The 20,694-nt window shown below is 45.4% G+C and overlaps 1 protein-coding gene across 1 annotated transcript in view; it reads left to right on the top strand.

The window, feature by feature from the left end:
• The window catches only part of PDZRN3 (PDZ domain containing ring finger 3), a 247,439-nt gene that overhangs the window by 209,906 nt on the left and 16,839 nt on the right, over positions 1-20,694 (top strand). Inside the window, exons 4-5 of the mRNA XM_079933478.1 lie at positions 10,332-10,579; positions 13,682-13,769. Of these exons, the coding sequence (XP_079789604.1) occupies positions 10,332-10,579; positions 13,682-13,769 (336 nt within the window). The remainder of the gene's footprint in view (positions 1-10,331; positions 10,580-13,681; positions 13,770-20,694) is intronic.

Here is a 20,694-nt window from a genome sequence, read left to right as displayed (position 1 = left end):
GTTCGTTGCCTGACCTTCGTGTTCTTTAGAGATAGTTAGGAAATTTCATAATCTTGTTAAGAGCAGCAAATAAAGTGCAGGTCGTTAAGGCCAGTAAGCATTTTTCACAATTAGATCTCTTGGCCCGACTCCTCTTTAAGATTCAAAGGCTTCAGAAACTCTGAGGCTACTTATTTCATTACTGCTCAAGAATGTTCTTTTTTAACAAAAGACTACTTTTGCCCTAATTGGACTATTTTAAATGGCGTTCCGTTGCCAGAGCTTCACAACATGCCTTGGGACATGGACGTTCGTAGGACAGACAGGCTAAAATCTGATGAGACAACTTAGTGAGAAAAGAATTTAGAGAAAAGATAGATTCCCCTCTGCTTTGAGCTTCTCTGCAGTTAAGTAGGAAGGGATGGGTTAGTGAACATCATTACATGTGGTGTCATTACCACCACGAGTTCCTGGGAAAGGTGAGCCCACCTGGTTCGGCATGGAGGAGCCCACCCATCCCCAGCAAGGCACGTCCAGTGAATGTCCTCCTTTGACGAGGGTCTTTGTTCTTCCCACTTGAGAGTATGTTCCTTGTCTAGGGCCCACCCCTTTCTCTTTCTGATGACACCGTTTCATCCCAGGTTCATCCCACCATCCCTTCTTGGGGTCAGTATAATCAGCCATTAACACTTCCCTTCGCTTCAAGGCTGAGGTTGGGTCCTAGCAGTCCAGCTGTGCTGCCCAGTGGTTAGAGCATGCACTTGAAGTTGGGCAGGCCTTGTTCAAATCCCATCTCTCCTGCTCATGAGCTGCATATCTTTTAGGAAGCTGCCAGCACTCCTCGGGCTTTTACTTCCTGGCCCGTAAAAGCAGAGGTAATACCGCTCACCTCACCATTGACCTTCTTCCTGTGAAATGGGATGAAATTGTGCACGTAAAGCACTTAGCACAGCACCTGGCACAGAGCAAACACCCAGTGCGTGGAGTGCACAGTATCACATCCTTGAGATGGACGCCAGGATCCAGAAGAGGCTTTCTTTCCCCATGAATGAGTGGGACGTAGGATCTGTTTTATGGGTGTTCTTGTGATTTATTTGCAGCTAAGTTTGACAGCTGGAGTTTTTAGGAACCACATGTGGGCCAGTATCTCCTGTAAAAGTGGTGACTACGAGCCAGACTCCCTTCTAAGCCCTTTTCTACAAACCTTTACAACTCCACTTATAGATAAGGCACAGGGAGAGGTAGGTAATTTGTCCAGGTTTGTAGGGTTATAACAACAGCTAACACTGAGCCCTGTGCTTAGATCTTTGTCTCAAAACCCTAGGAGGGAAATACTTTAATGTCCCCCATTTCCAACTGGGACACTGAGGCACAGGGGTAGAATGATTTACCCAAAGTCACATGTCTGGTAAACGGAGCAGGGATTCAGACCCCTGTGTGTCTCCCCCCAGAGCCCCGACAGTGTTCATTCTTTACCCAGTGTTACTGGGCCTTGGTTACCACTGTATCAGTGCCTGGCACATGATGGGTTCCCCAGTAATTCTCCAAATGAGTGAGGACAACAGATAGCTAACGTTTATTGAGCCCTCACTCTGCAGGGCCATGCACCCTAATTACTTTCTCTGCACAGCCTAATTAATTCTAACACCACCCAACGAGATAGGTCCTGCTGTAAACCCATTTCGCTGGTAAGAAAACTGAAGCACTGAGAGGTTAACTTGCCCAAGATGCTACAGCACATAAGTGACACGGCCTACATTGAAGCCGAGGCAATCAGCCCTAGGGCTGGAGCTTACAACCTTCACCGCGGACCCCCATGACATGTAAAACTCCTGCCTCTTCTTGCCCGTCTTCATGCAGTATCCGTTAGAAGCCCCTCCTCACTTGAAACTTAAATGACCGTGGTGACATGAAACATCACGAAACGTTGTTGTAAATCCTGTGTGACGACAATTCTGTTGATGGAAGAATCTTCCTACACGTCCCTTCGTCCAATGGTCAGAGACCCGAGGGTAGAAATTTGATTCTAGCCAGCCCTCTAGTCTGAGGAAATCAACGAACAAATTTAAGTTTGTACAGGAGATTTATGAGACCAATATGAAGTTTATACCAAGGAGATGGAAATGACATAAAATGGTTTTCATAAGGCTTTGCTGTGATGCTTGCAAAAACCTGGCCACGCTTTGTTCCTTCTACGTGCGGCTATATTTGCTGTTACCGTAGGAGATCATGCCAATATGGATGGTTAAATGCAGTAAACTTGACGTGTAGAAAGAAGCGTGAACCCTTCTGAACTAAGCGTGCGTCTCCCAATTCAAGGCGAAAGCCACCAGCATCCTTAGCGGAAGGTCTTCAGGTGCACAAACACTCTCTGTGCTTCTGGATTTCATCCCCGTTAAATGGTGAGGATAGTAGCACCACCCTCATGGGAAGACTACGTGAGTTAACGTAGACAGAGTGCTTAGACTAAGTCTTCGTCTGGCAGGACAGCAGGGTGCTTTCCCCCTGTTGGCTGTATCACGATTGACGTGTCAGAGACTCCAGCATTTGGCCTCACGTATTCTGTTCACTCATTAGGTACCAAGGTGAGCGATGCCGCACAGAGAGCTTCCTCGGAGCGTTCAACCTGGATGTCCTCAGGGAGGACCCCTGTTGACAACCCTCCTGGTGCAGGGTGAGGTAGCCGAGCGCCCAGCAGTCCCCTCCATGTATCCAGGACTCAAGTGTAAATGCCCGTAGGCCAGGCCATCGCGCGCTTCCACTACACCCGACTCCAGAGCTGGGCACCCGAGCGGGCCCAAGGCCAGCCCTTCTGGCTTTCGCTGTGAGTTAGAGAAGCGCCCGCCTTCTTCTGGGCGGACACACCTGTAGCCCACCTGTCCTCATCACCTCCCGGCCTGGGCACGTTGCTCACGGTTGAGTCTGCGCCCCTGCTGGAAGGGGGAGGACGGATATGGGGAGGAGAGAGAATGGTCCGAGAAAGAGAAAGAAGCAATTTCCCATTTTCGGATTTTTCGGTGAGGTCTGTCAATTTGGTATTTCTTATTTCTTTCCTCTCCACTGGGGATCAAGGTTCCTTTTTTTTTTTTTCAAGGTTCCTTTTTGACTTCTAGTGGTTCCACCTTGTCACCTGCAAGTTCAGAACCCAGGGACTTCAGGAGAGCTTAGCTAGGGCTGCCTTGTTTCTTCACAAACACTCCAAGACCTCTCTGGGCCTCATATATTTTATTCTCCAAAACATCAGAGGGTACTTTCCTTGATACCACTTGGATCGTATCAAGAAATGGAACAGGAGACGCTTTAAGATCGAAAGCACTCCTCACGGAATATGTATGTATGTAACAAAATACAACACATGTTTTATTCTTGTTTGGAATCTGACAATTATAAAAATGGACACATAATCAGGTTTGCGTCGATCTTAGCTATGAATGTAAGATCAGAGCAGAAAATGCTTTTGTTTCAAGAGTAGGAAAGACCATGAAATGCCAACAACTGTGCACGAGAGGAACATGACAGTCTGCAGATGCGTGAATAGGTCACTCAGGTGATAAATTATTTGCGAGGCTGCTACATGCCAGCCACTGTGCTAAGCTCCGGGTGTCCTATAGTGAACAAAACACACAGTTCTTGCCCTTGTGGAACTTAGGGCCCCATGAGAAAATGTCGGCCATCAACCGAAAATCAAATAAGTACATAATTACACATTTCAAAACAGCTGTGAAGGGTGTGATCCCGTTTGACTCAGCGACATCTCCTGTGGGAATGTTCTCCAGCATCACTAGTCTACAGGTAGAAACGGGGAGGCAGGTGACTGGCCAGAAAGATAGGCCAGGGCTTTTCAGATGAGTAAGAAAGAATAAGAGAGGGGCAGGGATGGTTGAAGACATTTGCGAGAACATCCTCCCGGGATGAACAGCGCTGAACCCTTGGAATGTGAAGGACCATATTTAACTGACTTGTAACCTGAAACCAGTCCCTCCTCCAGCATTAAATACATACCCGGAAAAGACACTCGCGTTTCAAAGAAGGACTTAAGGGACCTAGACTGTAGAGAGATTCAGCTGTAGAAACACCTTGTTTCCAAGTACTCACCACTGGGCTTTCCTATGATACGTTGAGCTGCTTCTTTAAATTACCACCTTTAAGATGAGGTTAAAGTAGGCATGTTCATTTTAAGATGCAAAATGGTTCAATACCACTGTAGTTTAATGGACCTCTGTGACCTATCGTTCACAGTGGGATTTCGGGGGGATGAAATCAAGGCTTCCAAAAGGAGATAAGCAGCATTTTGTTGATGAAGATAGGATTTTGACCTGAGAAGAAAAGCATCTTGTAAGAGTGTAGGACTAATACTTTTAATCTGAGTACATCTATGATTTTTAGCCTCTTTCTTTAAGATGTGTCATCTCTTTTATCACTCGGAGGCTGGTAGCCATGTATATTCTATATTTAGGGGGAAAAAAAAAACAGTAAAGCATTTTGAAACATGATAGGCTTAAGTTTGACAGAAGGAAGACTCCTCTGATAGGAACATTAGCCAGGCTACACATTTCATCCACACAGGGCACTCAGAATATAATGAGGGGATCTTCCCGTTGAAGAAATACCAAACCTAGGAAAAAACATCAGGACACATTTAGAAATGACCATGGACGAACCTCACTGCGGTCCTTACTGCAAACCGAATGCACCCGTACAGATGTAAGTTCTGCTACATCGGAACTGAGGTCTCTGTGAGTGTAGTCTCCTTGTTCATACCGTCTTGAAAGTGAGTACTTTGCACAGAAACATATTAATTTGAACACCATTTGTTCACTAAGACCCATATTCCTTCTTCACCGCCATAATACCTCTATTTTAGATAAGTTGGCCTTCCCTTTATCAAGCCCCAGAGCAGACTATAAATTTGAAATAAATTAAGGCAGACAGGAATTTGCCTGAATGAAAGAAGTTTTTTTAATCCAACCTAAATCAGGGCTTGAAACCTTTTACTTTTCGGTGTGTAGTTTATTATCGTCTATTGCTTCCAGTGGAATCTAAGTTTTAATTAGTTTGACAACATAGGTGTGATATTTTACAGAATGCAATCACTGCCCCTGTATTTAATTAAATGAACCCTATAAAACCGGGGTTTTAGCCCGGGGCGTAATTTATAGTAGGCTGAATTGAAAACTGCATTAGCACTTTATACTGGGGTCGTTTGCACAGGTAATAGAAATCGGGGTGATCATGATACGCAGATCCTCAGAAACCAACTGTCTTCCCATAAATAGAAATGTATTGTCTAATTTAGAGAGAATATGCTATGTCTTTTCCAGATAGATCTTAAAATACCACGAAATGCTTATAAGTATGTTGTAGGGAACTTTGAAAGCTTTCCGGCTCCTGTTTTGAAAGGTGATTTTAAAAAGCGTATGACAGTAGTTTCACCAGTGGAATTTCTAGGTAGACCGTGAAAACCAAGAGTCTTTCTAGGTCGTGAGCTTAATTACCGTTCCAGCGTGTGTAGATTTTGCCTTCCTCGGCCAGATCCAACCTCTCATTAGATGCCACGGTGAAATGCTACCCACAGTGCATTTCATCTGACCATTTCTTAAGTGGCTTGCACCTCCTGTGGCCTCATTTTTCCCCAAGAAATCCTTCCAAGTGGTATCCCGTCAGCCAAGAGGGGAACAGGTCTCCCTGAGTAACCTCAGAAAATACCTGGTGAATGGGTGAAAGATGGACAGCTGGGTTATCCATGAAATGTACCCCCATGTGGAAAAACCTACCAGCTTTGCGTTCGTTCTCAGGACCGTGGAAAACATACCGACGGGCACCTCATGCAAAGAGCCGGAGTCATGCTACCCAGGCTTAAATGCAACCGGGAGGGAATCCTTCCGTGCCCTCGGCATCCTGTCCCTGGAGATCGTATGCTAAAGGACCTCTTGAAGGTCCCTTAGTGTCCTGTCACTTTTGCAGCAGTGATGTTTGCCCTGAGATAAAGGAATTGGATTTTCACCCTAATGGCACCTACATCCCAGGGGACCATCCGGAGCCTTAGGTGAATAACGTAAGCATTTAATTTATAATAAAGTTTACCAGCAGCGTTTTTTCTCCCCAAACATTCCATTTCCTTGGTTTTAGAGCTGCATAAACTGTTTTAAAGGCAATCTGCTCAATTGGGCGAGTTAATGATATTTAATTTGACTGGGCCAAACGTCACGGGATGAGCATTGCGCCTGTAATTGCAGCCATCGTCACCGCCGTCTTGTGTAATGTACATGTAATGCTAATCCCGGGAATAAAGGTTGTCATTCTCGGTTGGCTGACGGCATGCACCGGACTCATCACCTCGCTAAGTCTCTCAGTGATGTGATTCCAAGATGACAGGGTAATAAGTGTTATGTGCACAAGGTAATTGCGAACAAATTTGGCCGCAAAAATGGATTGTCTAGGAGAGTAAGTCCCTGCCTTGTCTCATCGTCTTTTAAGAGAATGTAATGATGCCTAAAATACGTTGTCAAGAAGCTTGTGTGGCAGGGGTCTAGGCGTCCTGTAAGATTTCTCCGTTGCACCGCCCGCCCCAGAGAATCCCAAACTGCGGACTGAAAATATCAATGTGTGTGTCGGTAGCGGAGGAACGTTTGGGCTGGGAACTTCCCTGAAAAATCAAAAAGCCTCTCAGTATACAAATGCCTCTTAAGACCACCTAACTAGGCTGCGTTTGCTTCTTTGATTTGCAGACTCTTTTCTCCTGGGAAAATGTGACTGTTTTGGGGTAGGATCCCCGTGAGCACTGGTATCTTAGTAAACTCTTATGATGTGCATGCTAGGCTGTAAAGTAGATTATCTCATTAAACTTTATAATAACCCTAAGAGGCGTGACACTATAATTACATTTATTTTGCACATGAGGAAACCGAGACTCAGAGGGAAATAAATTGTCCAAAGCGACAGTCCGGATTCTAACCCCGGTCTGATTCCACAGTTTGAGCCCCTGGGCACTGCAGCCCTGAGCCATGAGAAAGGAGCGGGTCCCCTGGCTTGTGGAGCGGCATATTGGAACTGTGTTTGATTAACATATACAGGGCACCGGGCTCCTGAAATTGTTGGGTCCGCTTCAGTGGTCAGAACTGCCTTTCTGTGGGACCCGGCCGTGAGCGGGGGGTGACGATCTGGTGGGGGATGAGAGGATGCTTCACAGTCGCCGACCAAGTTCCTGGCCTCCCTTGGGATTTGCCACCTCCTCTTTCTCTGCATCTTAGGCCCTCGGGATGTTATGGGTGCCGATGGATCCATGCCGTTGAATAATACCCAAAGTCAGAGGGATTCGGAAAAGCTTGCCTGCGTCTGTAATCGTGTGCGCCCGGACACAGGGCAGCTCTTTGCCCCCGAGAATCTTCTTAGCTTAGACTGCTGCAGACGAGTCCATCCTTTAAGTGTTGTAGGTACCATTTAAGCATCTGCTTAGCGGTTCTAGCATTGGTTTAGACACCTGTACGAGAAAGCAATAGTTGCCATCACTTTTCTGTACAAAATAATAATAATAATAAGCTGAGTAAAATACACTCCTAATCAGAAAAGCATTTTCACCCCCTGTTTTATACACATCAGAGGAACGTCTGTAGGAACAAATACTACACTCCTGTCTAACTTTACAGTACATCGGTGCAATATCTATACCTATTGGGGTGTTTGGGGCTGCAGGGAGTTAAAATACAAGTGAAAATGGCCTCAAGTATGAGGATTGTGTTATCAAATATGACAAGAAGTTTGGGGTTAAGAGGTTCTAAGCTTGGTCGCTTCATGTGCTCAATGATAATCATCAAGAGACCCCAGTTCTCTATTTTTCTGCTCTGCATCCCTTAGTGTGTTAACCTGGCCTCAGAGACCCGGCTCCATGTCTAAGCAAAAGGAACCAGACCTCCACAATGGGCTAAAGCCAATTAAACCCACATCTCAAGTCTCCCCCAGAGGGAATGCTCTCTGATCTGGTGGAAAGGAAACAAAGTCCAAGCTCTTTCAGCAGAGAGGAAGCAGGAGGAACAAGGAGGGGTGCTTTTTATCAGGCAGCTGACCTTTCCGCTGAGGTATTTGCAAGACCTAATTATGTGGATAAAACGTAAAGACTCCTAGGATGGATTTCTTTTTTTTTTTTTAAGACACAGTTGGAAGGCTCCCTTAGAAGAAAGTCCCATGCTCGTTCCTGTTTGGCAAAAGGCCAACTTGCAGACCCATTCAAAAGTCTTACTGTGAGTTCACTGTGGGTAAAACTACCTTTAGCACAAGACATCCCCAGCATGGCGAGCTGGCACTGGCCAAACCGATATCTCCTCAGGGTGCTGTCTACGGCATTCATTTAATCCAGGGAGAAATTTACTACGGCATCATAAATTCGTAGATGATTTGACTCCCGGTGTCACGCATTAACGGAAAACACGGCTCAGACAGTTCGGCCTTGGCGCGAATTTCACAGCACTCCAACTTGGGCTTCATTCCCCCGCCCTCACCTCATCCCCAAGCCCTCAGAGTTCTAGGCTCTGAGCAGGGAAGGGGTCGAGGTGCTCAACTGGTTTGCAAAGCTAGGAAGAATTCCTTCATGTCCTTTCATTCTGTCCTCCATGGAGGAGGAATGAAGACGGCCGTGGTGTTAAATCCTGGTGTTTCCACTCCTCCAGGGTGAAGGATGGTAAGAGTTTGATGGTTCAGCCATTCACTTATATACTGGTGCACCTGAGTCATTTTGCAGCCCACAGTTGCTGCTCTGCCTAACTCCCTCATGATGATAGTAAATTACTTAAGTGGACTGAATCCAAATCATTAATAATCTCCACTGGCGATTCATTTGGGCTTCATTACAAGGAAAGAATCCGACATCTATTCCTCAACCCAGCAGTTGTTTGCAAGGCACTCCAACCTAGAGTTCTTGTCCCTGTAGGGCCAGAGTGAAAGGGCTTAGCGAAAAAAAAAAACCAGAAAAACTGCTGCATAATCGGTATTCATGTTCTGCTTGGCAAAGAGAAACCGAAGTGCTCTACCTCAGGGGACAGACCTAATCGTCAGTGTGCTTTGAAGTACACGATGCTAAGGTGGGGCATGTAGACGCCAGACTAGCAAAGGTTCGGTGTTGGTTTGGGCATTTACAAATAAGTGACATGAGTTTGTCAGTGGTGCTGTCCAGAGAAGATCTGAGAAGCCAAGGAACTTCTACAAACATATATTCTGCAGAATATGATTCCTATACCATCATTTTATATTGGCCCTTAAGCAGTATACATACCACTTGGGGGATGGTATCAAAATATTTCAGAGCCTGATAACTCTCATGTGAGTGCAGTCATGAGACATCACCTAGCTATCGGAACACAGTGTCGTAGTCCTTTGCTGTGGGGAGTGGGACGGGGAGGGTAAATAGCTGAGCTTCCATGTTGCTTGGAATAACTTCATTTTCTAGACATAAGGTTCCGGCTTCTATTTCCTCTTGTGTAAGCTGTTCTAAAGACAGCCGTGTTCAGTTCGGATTCTATCATTGGAAAGAATCCTGGATGCAGCGTCCGAAGTTCTGACCCATCAGTCACCAGCAAGGTCATCTTGCGCAGTTTATTTGTGGCTATAAGGGGAGAGGGATGCACGTACTTCTGGTCTTTCCAGCTTCCCATGACTGTGATGACGGACGTGTTAAGAGGTGTCTTCATTTAAGTCATGTGGTAGACAGTGGGCACTCGGTAAGTGTAGACATTGAGGATGCAGCAGTAGCAAAGGACTGTGTGCACAGTGGGAAACAACACAGCAGTTAAGCTAGCTGCTGTTTCCCGAACATGGGCCAGAATGTCAGGTCATTTGAGTTCCTCCTTGATACTTGCCATATCTACCTGTGACCTGTATTATCACTTACTTAATATTCTCATTGACTTTTTAAGGAAAAGCAAAGGCATTCATTTAAGAAGGAAATGTCATATCGCTTCCATAAAAGGGAAACTAATCTCACCTGACAGGAACTGGGAAAATACACACCATTAAAACAGAACAATATAATTAATTTCCAGTTAGCTAGTATGGCCCATAAAGGCTGTGAGCCTGAGGCTGCTCTTTTCTCTCCCAGGCAAGATGAGAAGGGGATGAAATTGTGTTAAAGACACTCCAGTGGGAAGCCACGCCTTCCCCGCCGTGAGATTTATTATTTCATGCCTGATCTGCACACCTCCAAACCTACCGCCTTCCCACCAGGCATTCCTGGGGAAACCTGAAACAGAGCAGTGAAGTCCTCGGACGCCCGCACATTTTCCTTTTAGCTGCTTACACACGAAAACCGTCTTTCCGGCTTCCGCTTAATTATAATCCTCTCCCCCTCTACTGTTTTTCGACAGGTTAATGGCAAAGACTTATCCAGAGCAACTCATGACCAGGCTGTGGAAGCCTTCAAGACAGCTAAGGAGCCCATCGTGGTCCAGGTGTTGAGGCGAACACCACGGACCAAAATGTTCACGCCTCCGTCAGAGTCACAGATGGTGGACACGGGAACCCAAACGGACATCACCTTTGAGCACATCATGGCTCTTACCAAGATGTCCTCACCCACCCCACCTGTGCTGGATCCCTATCTCTTGCCCGAGGAGTAAGTCACATGGTGATGAATCTTAAATGTGTTAAGTATGGTACAGAAGTACAGAGAAGTTGGTTTCTTCCCTTCCGTGTGGTGAAAAAAATGAACACATCTTACAGTTTCCCCCCAAGTTGCCCACGTTTCACTTTATTGTTTGTAGAGGCAATAAATTGAATCCTGCTCAAAACCGCTCCGACATATTAATTACTTTGTTAGACCCCTGGAGCGGAGTTACTCAAATTATATTCGAAGAACAAAATGACTTACAAATGTCATAAAAGTTGTTTCCGAATGAAATTTAATCACCGCAAATGGCAGTGGGAAGGTTTGGTAGTTCTCACTAGAGGGAATGCTGATGGTTGTTTTAAAGAGACAGCAAAGCAAGTTGTGAGTGTCAAGAGAGCCCAGGAGGTTGTGCCTTCTGCTTTCTTGGGTCTCATTTCAAACCTGGATCCATGGAGTAAATTCACACATGCCTCATATAAGCGCTGCAGTTACCGATTAAATAACAGCTGTGATGCAGTGCTTCACGTAAATTACTTTACACACGACTCTCCTCTTACCTTACTTACTGCCAGAGATATCAGGTAGTTCAGAGGCTCCGAGTTGGACAAAGCCTAATCTCTAGCTGTGTAACTTGGGTAGTTGATTTCCCTGGGCCTCATTTTCCTTCTATTAAAATGGGATGATGATCATAGTACCCATCTCGTAGGATTGTTGAAGGATTAAATGAACTAATGCGTGGCAGGTTCTCAGCGTGGCATACGGTAAGCGCTGGATAAATGATAGTGGCGATCACTGGTAATTTAGTGATTGATGTAAAATATGGAGGGACAAAAATGAAGAGCAAGAAATTTTCTCAGGTGGACAAGTGGCTTAAAAGATGTCCATTTTAAGGTGGCTTTTCGGATGTGATTTTGCACATCTCTGGACAAGGTGTCCACCTCCCCTTCTTAGCCTCTCCGGTTGATGTTAGAGTCCCTCCTCCCATCTTGCTGCTGGTTCAGATCATTGCCTTGATGCCTTATTTCAAAGGGCATCTCCACCTCTCCTAGGGAGATCCTCTGAGCAATACCTGTTGGATTCCTATTAGTAACTCAGTAGCTGGAGTGAGCACACGTTTCCTGTTGTTCTACCAGATTCCAGACAGAGGCTGGCCTCTCATCCCGTGGTTCTGACGGTTAGCTGTCATCAGAACCCAGGGCTAATTCCCCAGGCGTGACAAGGTGAATTGGGCGGCGGGCAGCGGGTAAAGGTAGAGGAGGGGGTGCCCCCCCGCCCCCGATCCCGTCTGACACTCAAAGGGCACAAGGCAGTATGCAGAGAACTGTCACCTCACCCATTTCTCATGACTGTCCCTTCTGTGCCACGAGGAACTGCAGACTCAGCAGTGGTACTCCATGAAAGTTGGCAGCTGGATGGAAAGGCAGGTCTGTCCCACCTCAGCGTCAATACTCCATAGCGTGCCAGTTGCTAGGAAACAACTGGATGATTCACTGACTAGTCATTCAAATCAGTTGTTGGACGTTTTAGACCCAAACTGCCTTTCACATTGATGAGGCCTTTAAGGCTACTCCTGACTCTCGACGTTGAACCGTCACAGTGACAGGCCTTTCAGAAGCTAAACCCTTAATTTCCTCTTAAGTCTAGTTAACGTGACATGACTCTTCCCCCAAGGGGCAATTTGAGAAATGTCAGAAGAGTGCGGAGGTCAGTGCTCTCCTGCTTCTGGCTGCGAGGTCAGAGGACAGCAGGAGTGTGCATCAGGGCTGAATGGGGGGGTGGGGGTGAGGGGGGATTACCCTGAGGCTTGAAAGCCCAGGCCTTCCAGCAGCGTCCTCAGTACTAACAGCCCCTTAAGTGCAGGCAGCATATTTGCCTGATGGGTGCAGAAAATTGAAAGCCAGCCCTCGTTTGAACGACCGCTCATGTCTGGTCTGTTGTTTCAAAACTAAGTGCCTGGGTGAGAAGACCAGAGCCCACTGATTGCCCTGTTGACCTTTGAGAACGCGGAGGTTTGGGTCCCCAGCCAACCATCAGGCTGAAGCTCTCCATCCGCATCTGACACCTTTCAGAGCCACAGACCTGACTGAGCATGTTGTAATTCCCGCTGGCTTTGGTCCTAGAGGTTCCATTAGCCGTGTTTCCAAAGAGGTAGTGGGCTCTGTGAATTGTGCTGTATCCTTGTTAACCTAGAGAAATGCAAGCTTCCGTTCTCCTAGGCGTGTGTACGCATGTGGGTCTGCATATATACACACACGCATTATATGTGTGCCTGTGTGCACGTGTTCTGCATACGTATACGTGTATACTGGGTGATGTCAAATGTATTTCTCGTTGCGAGACAATCAAAGAAGTTTGAAAAGAAACGTCCTAGATGACAGCATAGCAGTTTCAGTTTCACAGCCCTTTGAACCTATCTCAGAGGCCGGCACGTGTCTTTAAGTGTTGCCTGAAGTGAAGCTTTTTTCTCCCCAGAGATAAAATCTAAGAATGAAGCCATGAGCAGTCAATAAGAGTTTGTCTCCCACCTACAGACTGACTTAGAAATTAGTCACATTGACTCACATGACTAGTGGGCCAGGGAATGATCACTGCAAACCACGAAGCCAGTCCCTCTCTCACCGTGCATCTTTTTTTTTTCTTAACAAGTTTTTTCATTGCAGTATAGTTGATTTACAATGTTGTGTTAATTTCTGCTGTACAGCAAAGTGATTCATTATGCATATATATACATTCTTTTTTATATTCTTTTCCATTATGGTTTAATCATAGGATATTGAATATAGTTCCCTGTGCTCTAGAGTGTGGGACCTTGTTGTTGATCCATTCTCCGTATACTAGCTTACGTGTGCTTACCCCAATCTCCCACTCCATCCCTCGCCCTCAACCTGCATCTAAACTCCTTCTTGTGGAGGAAATGGGCTTTAGAGAAGATGGTGGAAATATTGTGAGGGAGGTCCTGACTGTGCCGGGAAACGCAACCAGAGGGAAGTGAACTGAGTAAGAACCCCAGCCTCCGAGAACAGCCCCTGTGGCACTGATGGGCCTGGTGATGGGAACAGATACTTAGAACCGCAAGCAGGGCCTTAACGATCTTTCATCTTTTTTCAGGCATCCCTCAGCCCATGAATACTACGATCCAAATGACTACATTGAAGGCATCCATCAGGAGATGGAGAGAGAGGAGCTGGAGCTGGAGGTAAGAAGCACGTCCCTGGCTCATTTCAATAGTCGCTGTGAAGGCTAATACGTCTCTAGCAGCATGCATTGAGATTACGGATGCTCATGGAATGTCCACCTCTCGTGGATTTCTTTTAGAAGAGCCGCGTTCAGTGGGTTGAGGCCTCCCTGGAACACTGCTTTGCAAGAAGAAGGGCTATTTAATAACCTTTATAGGACAGCACTGCTTTTTGAGGATCATTGTGACAAAGCAGAGGTCTTTAAAAAGCTACGAAATATCTCAGGAGCTAGATTTTTGGAGTAGGATGTCGACTTTGTAAATCTTTGATATTTCGTTAACTTTATAGCAGTGGGTTCTTTAGTTCCATCTTACTTTCTCACACCTTTGAGAATCTGATGGAAGCTGTGGGCTCTCCCTGGAAAAATGCTCCCGTCTCTAAGAGTTTGCATGTGATATCTGGAGGGTCACTGAGTTCCCACAGTATCTGCCGCGTGTGGCCCACTCTGCCTTACAGTTGTTTTGTTATATCTGATACACCAGAACCGCTGTTTGCTTTCTCTTTCCCTTTAACTTAACCCAACTCCTTTAAACTAAGGTAAATTTTTTTCTTTTTTGAATTTTATTTTATTTTTTTTGATACAGCAGGTTCTTATTAGTTATCTATTTCATACATATTAGTGTATATATGTCAATCCCGATCTCCCAATTCATCCCCCCGCCCCCCCGCTTTCCCCAACTTGGTGTCCATACATTTGTTCTCTACATCTGTGTCTCTATTTCTGCCCTGCAAACCGGTTCATCTGTACCAATTTTCTAGATTCCACGTATATGCATTAATATACGATATTTGTTTTTCTCTTTCTGACTTACTTCACTCTGTGTGACAGTCTCTGGGTCCATCCACGTCTCTACAAATGACCCAGCTGCGTTCCTTTTTAGGGCTAATATTCCACTGTCTTTATATACCACATCTTCTTTATCCATTCGTCTGTCGATGGGCATTTAGGTTGCTTCCTTGACCTGGCTATTGTAAATAGTGCTGCAGTGAACACTGGGGTGCATGTGTCTTTTGAATTATGGGTTTTTCTGGGTATATGCCCAGTAGTCGGATTCCCTTTTCTCCACACCCTCTCCAGCATTCGTTTGTAGATTTTCTGATGATGCCCGTTCTAACCGCTGTGAGGTAATACCCCATTGTCGCTTTGATTTGCATTTCTCTGATAATTAGTAATGTTGAGCATCTTTTCATGTGCCTCTTGGCCATCTGTATGTCTTCTTTGGAGAAATGTCTATTTAGGTCTTCTGCCCATTTTTGGATTGGGTTGTAAACGAAGGAGAATTTGAAAGGAAATGCTGTATCCCTAGCTCAGTCAGAAAATCAGCATCCCTTGACATGAATGGAAGGTGTCCAATCAATACAGCGGACACGAGGCAGTGTTATTAAATCCTGGTGCTTGTCACTGGTACCTGCCTAGCGCTGGCTGCCTGGGGCCCGTTCTCTCCACTGCCTCCTGCTGCCTTTCTCTCTGTCTAAGGAGATGGGCTAGTATCACAGAAGTGGTAAGGAAGGTACTTCCTTTACTTCCTAAAGGAAGTAACTTTCTCAACATGAACTATCTGAGAGCATCTTGCTTTTAGTGGGAGGAGGCCACTCTGAAATGCCTCCCTAGAGCCTTGTTATTCAAAGTGTGGCGCAAAGACTGGGACAGCAGCATGGGGGGGGTTTTGAGAAACACAGAATCTGGGCCCTCAGACGTACAGAATCAGAATCTGCATTTTACCAAGATCCCCAGGTGTTGCGGTGCACAAGTCCCAGGGCCCTTGACCCGGAGGCCCCAGGCCCAGGCAGAGAAGCCCAGGCTTGCATTTGCCCTCGTCCTGAGCCACACGATCGAGGCTCTGTGCGTTTCCTTCATTATGGCGGGAAGCTGTACCTCCGAGCCTCGAATACCACCCACGCCATTGGGGCAGAGTGAAGTCCCGTGGACTAGAGATGACTAAGCCCCTCACGGACATTCAAGACTCTGCTCAGACTTCTTCCTGTTGTTAAGTAGAAAGCACAAAGAGAGCCTACGCGCACGCTTACATTCATTTCTGCCCGCCTGCATTTACTGAGCATCTGTTACACGGAATATCCTTTTTGGTGCTAGAAAGGCAAAATCAGCAAGTCATCACCCTGCCTGCCCTTCAGGAGGCCATAGTCCCTTTGGGTCATCAGCCATTAGCTTAGGCGTGAGCTTTTCATCTAGAAAACCAAACTGTGGCCATTCTCCATCTACAGCTCCTTTGAGCATCATCACGGAGTCCATGAGTCCATACCAGGCAGGAAGGCTGCTGTTACATTTGGACTTTCGTTTAGAGCCGCTTGGATGTCACCAGGTTATTTCTGTTAACTAAGTGAACCTGGTGGTTTTGGACAAGCGGCGCGTCCCAAGTTCTGAGGTCAAGGTTCAGGTAGGTTCTCTCCGTGGCCCCTCACCAGGAGGGAATCTCCAGGAGAGGACGGTGTGTATACTTCCAGGAAGGCTCTGTTGCAGAGGCGTGTCTTTGGAACGTCACCCGGTCAGTTCGAGAAGGTTAATGAACAGCAGCACGGCCAAGAGCTGGCATTCCTAAAGCAGACCCAGTTTTCTGGGGGAACAGCGTGTACCATCATCGCCGCTTCCTCGCAAGATTTCTTAGAGCCGTCAACGGTGTGTCCCTGCTAGGTCCCATCAGCCTGTTGGGTCCCCCCACCCAGGCTTGCTGTGAGTAAGGGGGCCAACCTCAGCCCACCACCGCTCCTCGTGTTAAGCTGAAGTAGATCAACATCTGCCCCTTTCGAAAAGTAACCCGTTCCGTGGATATTATATAGGAGGAAAATATATGAGTGTTTGGGGATATTATGGAAGCAAATGCACAGAGAAAAACAGATGTTCTCTCTTTTAAAGCACACAAAATGATCATATTTAGGTAAGTGTCAAATCCCTGTTATTGTGAAACTGCTTAGCGTTAAAAGGATTACACCCCAGTATACCCAAGGGTCGAGCCGCCAAATAATTACCCGTAAATTTTCAGGTACGGAACACCTGCTCTGGATCTTCCTGTAGGTAATTAAGACGGAGAAATAGACGTCTGAAGGAGGCTTTTCTTTTTCCTTCGTCTGTTGTTTTAATTTCCCAGTTGATTCATCAGTAGCATCCTAGCCGGGCTGTGAAGCTGCCGTCACCTATGCTGGGTCTTGATGATGTCATTTTGAAACCAGAAAGGAAAAGAAAGCTACGCTCTCACCAGGGAGACTAAAATGATCTCCAAACCTGGTTGCATAGTGTAACGTCATAAGATCTCAAGGGAAGCGAGACCGTCCTGGAGGTAATGCAGGCTGTCCCCGCCAACCTATGCCCTTTTCTTTAGCCTTTAAGGCAGAGCACCAGGGCTCCTCCGGGGAACCTTCCCTGGTCGGCCCTACCCTCACTGAGTCAGCTTCCTCACCACTCTCCCGATTTCATCAGCACTTGACCGTTCTTTCTCCTGCCACCTGCAGTCAGAACCTGCCCCCTGCTCTTATGTTATCCCCCCAGATCCTGGCCCAGCTCAGTGTGGCTCATCTCCAGCAAAGCTTCCGTACGGCTCTGGCTAAAGCACCCCTCCCCCAGTAGGGCCATTTCCTACTTAGACTCCTTGTGCTCAGACAGCTCCTGGCAGGGGGTAGGCACCCAAGAAACATCTGTTGGATACAGGAATAAATGCCTTGTGACCCAATCTCACATGTCAGGACCTTGAAGCCAAGTGCGGTCTTCCTAGAGACGTCTCTACGTCCCCGACAGTGCCACGCATAGATAACGTGTGGAGATGATTTCAAGAAATATGAACAAGCAGTTCTGGATCGATAAGGTCTTAGAGTTATGCTTCAGTAACCAGTCTTCCTAGAGGTGCAGAAGCCATCGAAATTAGTCTCTGGGATGCTCTCTGATTAAAGTGGCTGTCGTTGAAACAGAAAGCTGGAATCAACCAAGGTGGAACGGCCCCCGTACTTTACTCAATTGAGCTATCGTTTCCATTTCATCTAAAATGTCAGGCTTAGCTGTTCATTTTTATCCAGCCGTCCATCTAGACCGGTAAGCAACAGGACACCAGTGGTGGGGGAGGCGTAATCCAGATAATGGTAATCCATTATTCATACGAGTTTGATTAATGGTCTTCTTTGCCATCTTATCTCCATCATCACAGACAGATATGTATTGATGCCCTCTGTGCTTTCCATGAGGTACTCAATTGTGGAAGGTTCTACGTCTAGCTTGGAGTGAGAATGAAATGTTGAGAATTTACTAACCACTCAATAAGCTGGAGGAACGGCAGTTTCCACCAAGCCCCAAGATATTGTCTCTGGGGATAAGATGGTAGAAAAGCCGAGAAGTTTCAGAGAAGTGAAGTGACTTTCCTAGGGCAGCCTGGCTTGCTAATGGCAGAGTCAAGTTTATTTTTCGTTTGGATCTTTAGTCTGCCTTGGAATCTCAAGCTAATTCAGTTTTATTGAGCACCTACCATGCGCGGTATATGAGGCTAGACGCTGCTTTTAGTGCACAGTTCAACTACTACTGCGTTACTGTAATTAATCTTCTGTATGAGCAGCCAAGGTAAAACCTAAATCTATACAGATCCCAAGACGGTATCGGCTCTTAACAGTGTTGTATTTCCAGAGCTTCTGAAAACCTCTATGGTTCACTCTTTGCTTAACTATTAGCAACCAGGCTCTTCTCTATGATGTGCAACCATCCCCTGGAAATGCAGTGACCACAACTAAGTCATAGTGGGGTTTTGGGGGGGGGGGGTTTTTTTGGTTTGTTCTGTTTTTTTCCTGTCAAGAGATTAACCATGTTTAATTCTGGGTGATAAGAATATAAATGATCATTCCCTTCTTTGCACTTTTCTGAATTTAATTTTTTCTACTTTAAAATCTTTTTAATTTAAAAAAAATTTTTATTTTACATTAGAGTACAGTTGATTAACAATGTTGTATTAGTTTCAGGTAGACACAGCAAAGGGATTCAGTTATACAGATACATGTGTCTATTCTTTTTCAAATTCTTTTCCCATTTAGGTAATTACAGAATACTGAGCCAAGTTCTCTGTACTATACAGTAGCTCCTTGTTGGTTATGTGTTTTAAATATAGCAGTGAGTACGTGTCAATCCCAGACTCCCACTCTATCCCTCCCCCGCACCTCTTCCCCCGGTAACCGTAGTTCATTCTCTAAATCTGTGAGGCGGTTTCTGTTTTGTAAAGAAGTTCATTTGTATCATTCTTTTTAGATTCCGCATATCAGCAATATCATATGATATTTGTCTTTCTCCGTCTGACTTACATCACTTAGTATGATAATCTCCAGGTCCCATCCATGTTGCTGCAAATGGCATTATTTCATTCTTTTTAATGGCTGAGTAACATTCCATTGTATATATGTACTGCACCTTCTTTATCCATTCATCTGTCGATGGACATTTAAGTTGCTTCCATGTCTTAGCTATTGTAAACAGCCCTGCAGTGAACATTGGGGTGCATGTATCTTTTCGAACCATGTTATTCTCCGGATATATGCCCAGGAGTGGGATTGCTGGATCATACAGTAGCTCTCTTTTTAGTTTTTTAATGAACCTCCATACTGTTCTCCATAGTGGCTGCACCAATTTACATTCCCACCAACAGTGTAGGAGGGTTCCCTTTTCTCCACACCCTCTCCAGCATTCATTGCTCTTAGGCTTTTTGATGATGGCCATTCGGACTGGTGTGAGGTAATATCTCATTGTAGTTTTGATTGCATTTCTCTAATTAGTGACGTTGAGCATCTTTTCATGTGCCTCTTGGCCATCTGTATGTCTCCTTTGAAGAAACGTCTATTTAGGTCTTCTGCCCATTTTTTGATTCGGTTGCTTGTTTTTTTGATATTGAGTCACATGAGCTGTTTGTAAATTTTGGAGATTAACGCCTTGTCAGTCGCATCGTTTGCAAATATTTTTTCCCATTCTGTGGGTTGTCTTTTCGTTTTGTTTATGGTTTCCTTTGATGTGCAGAAGCTTCTGAGTTTAATTAGGTCCCATTTGTTTATTTTTGGTTTTATTTCCATTACTCTAGGAGACAGATCAAAAAGGATCTTGCTGCAGTTTATGGCAAAGAGTGTTCTGCCTATGTTTTCCTCTAAGAGTTTATAGTATCTGGTCTTACATTTAGGTCTTTAATCCATTTTGAGTATGGTGTTGGAGAGTGTTCTAATTCTTCTACATGTAGCGGTCCAGTTTTACCAGCACCATTTATTGAAGAGATTGTCTTTTCTCCAGTGTATAGTCTTGCCTCCTTTGTCATATATTTATTGACCATAAATATATGGGGTTTATCTCTGGGCTTTCTGTCCTGTTCCATTGAGCTAGATTTCTGTTGTTGTGCCAGTACCATCCTGTTTTGATGACTGTAGCTTTGAAGTATAGTCTGAAGTCAGGGAGCCTGATTCCTCCAGCTCCAGTTTTCTTTCTCAAGATTGCTTTGTCTATTCAGGGTTTTTTGTGCCTCCATACAAATTTTAGGATTTTTTGTTCTAGTTCTGTGAAAAGTGCCTTTGGTAGTTTGACAGGGATTGCACTGAATCTGTAGATTGCCTTGGGTGGTATAGTCATTTTCACAATATTGATTCTTCCAATCCAAGAACATGCTATCTCTTTCCTTCTGTGTGTCATCTTCGATTTCTTTCATCGGTGACATAGTTTTCAGTGTACAGGTCTTTTGCCTCCTTAGGTAGGTTTCTTCCTAGGTAGTTTATTCTTTTTGATGCGATGGTAAATGGGATTGTTTCTTTAATTAGTCTTTCGATCTTTCATTGTTAGTGTATAGAAACGCAACAGATTGCTGTGTATTTATTTTGTATCCTGCAATTTTACCAAACTCATTAATGAGCTCTAGTGGTTTTCTGGTG

Source organism: Stenella coeruleoalba (genome assembly GCF_951394435.1).
Source record: "Stenella coeruleoalba genome assembly, chromosome: 10".
In the NCBI taxonomy this organism is placed as follows: Eukaryota; Metazoa; Chordata; class Mammalia; order Artiodactyla; family Delphinidae; genus Stenella; species Stenella coeruleoalba.
This window is presented reverse-complemented; position numbering and strand designations above follow the sequence as displayed.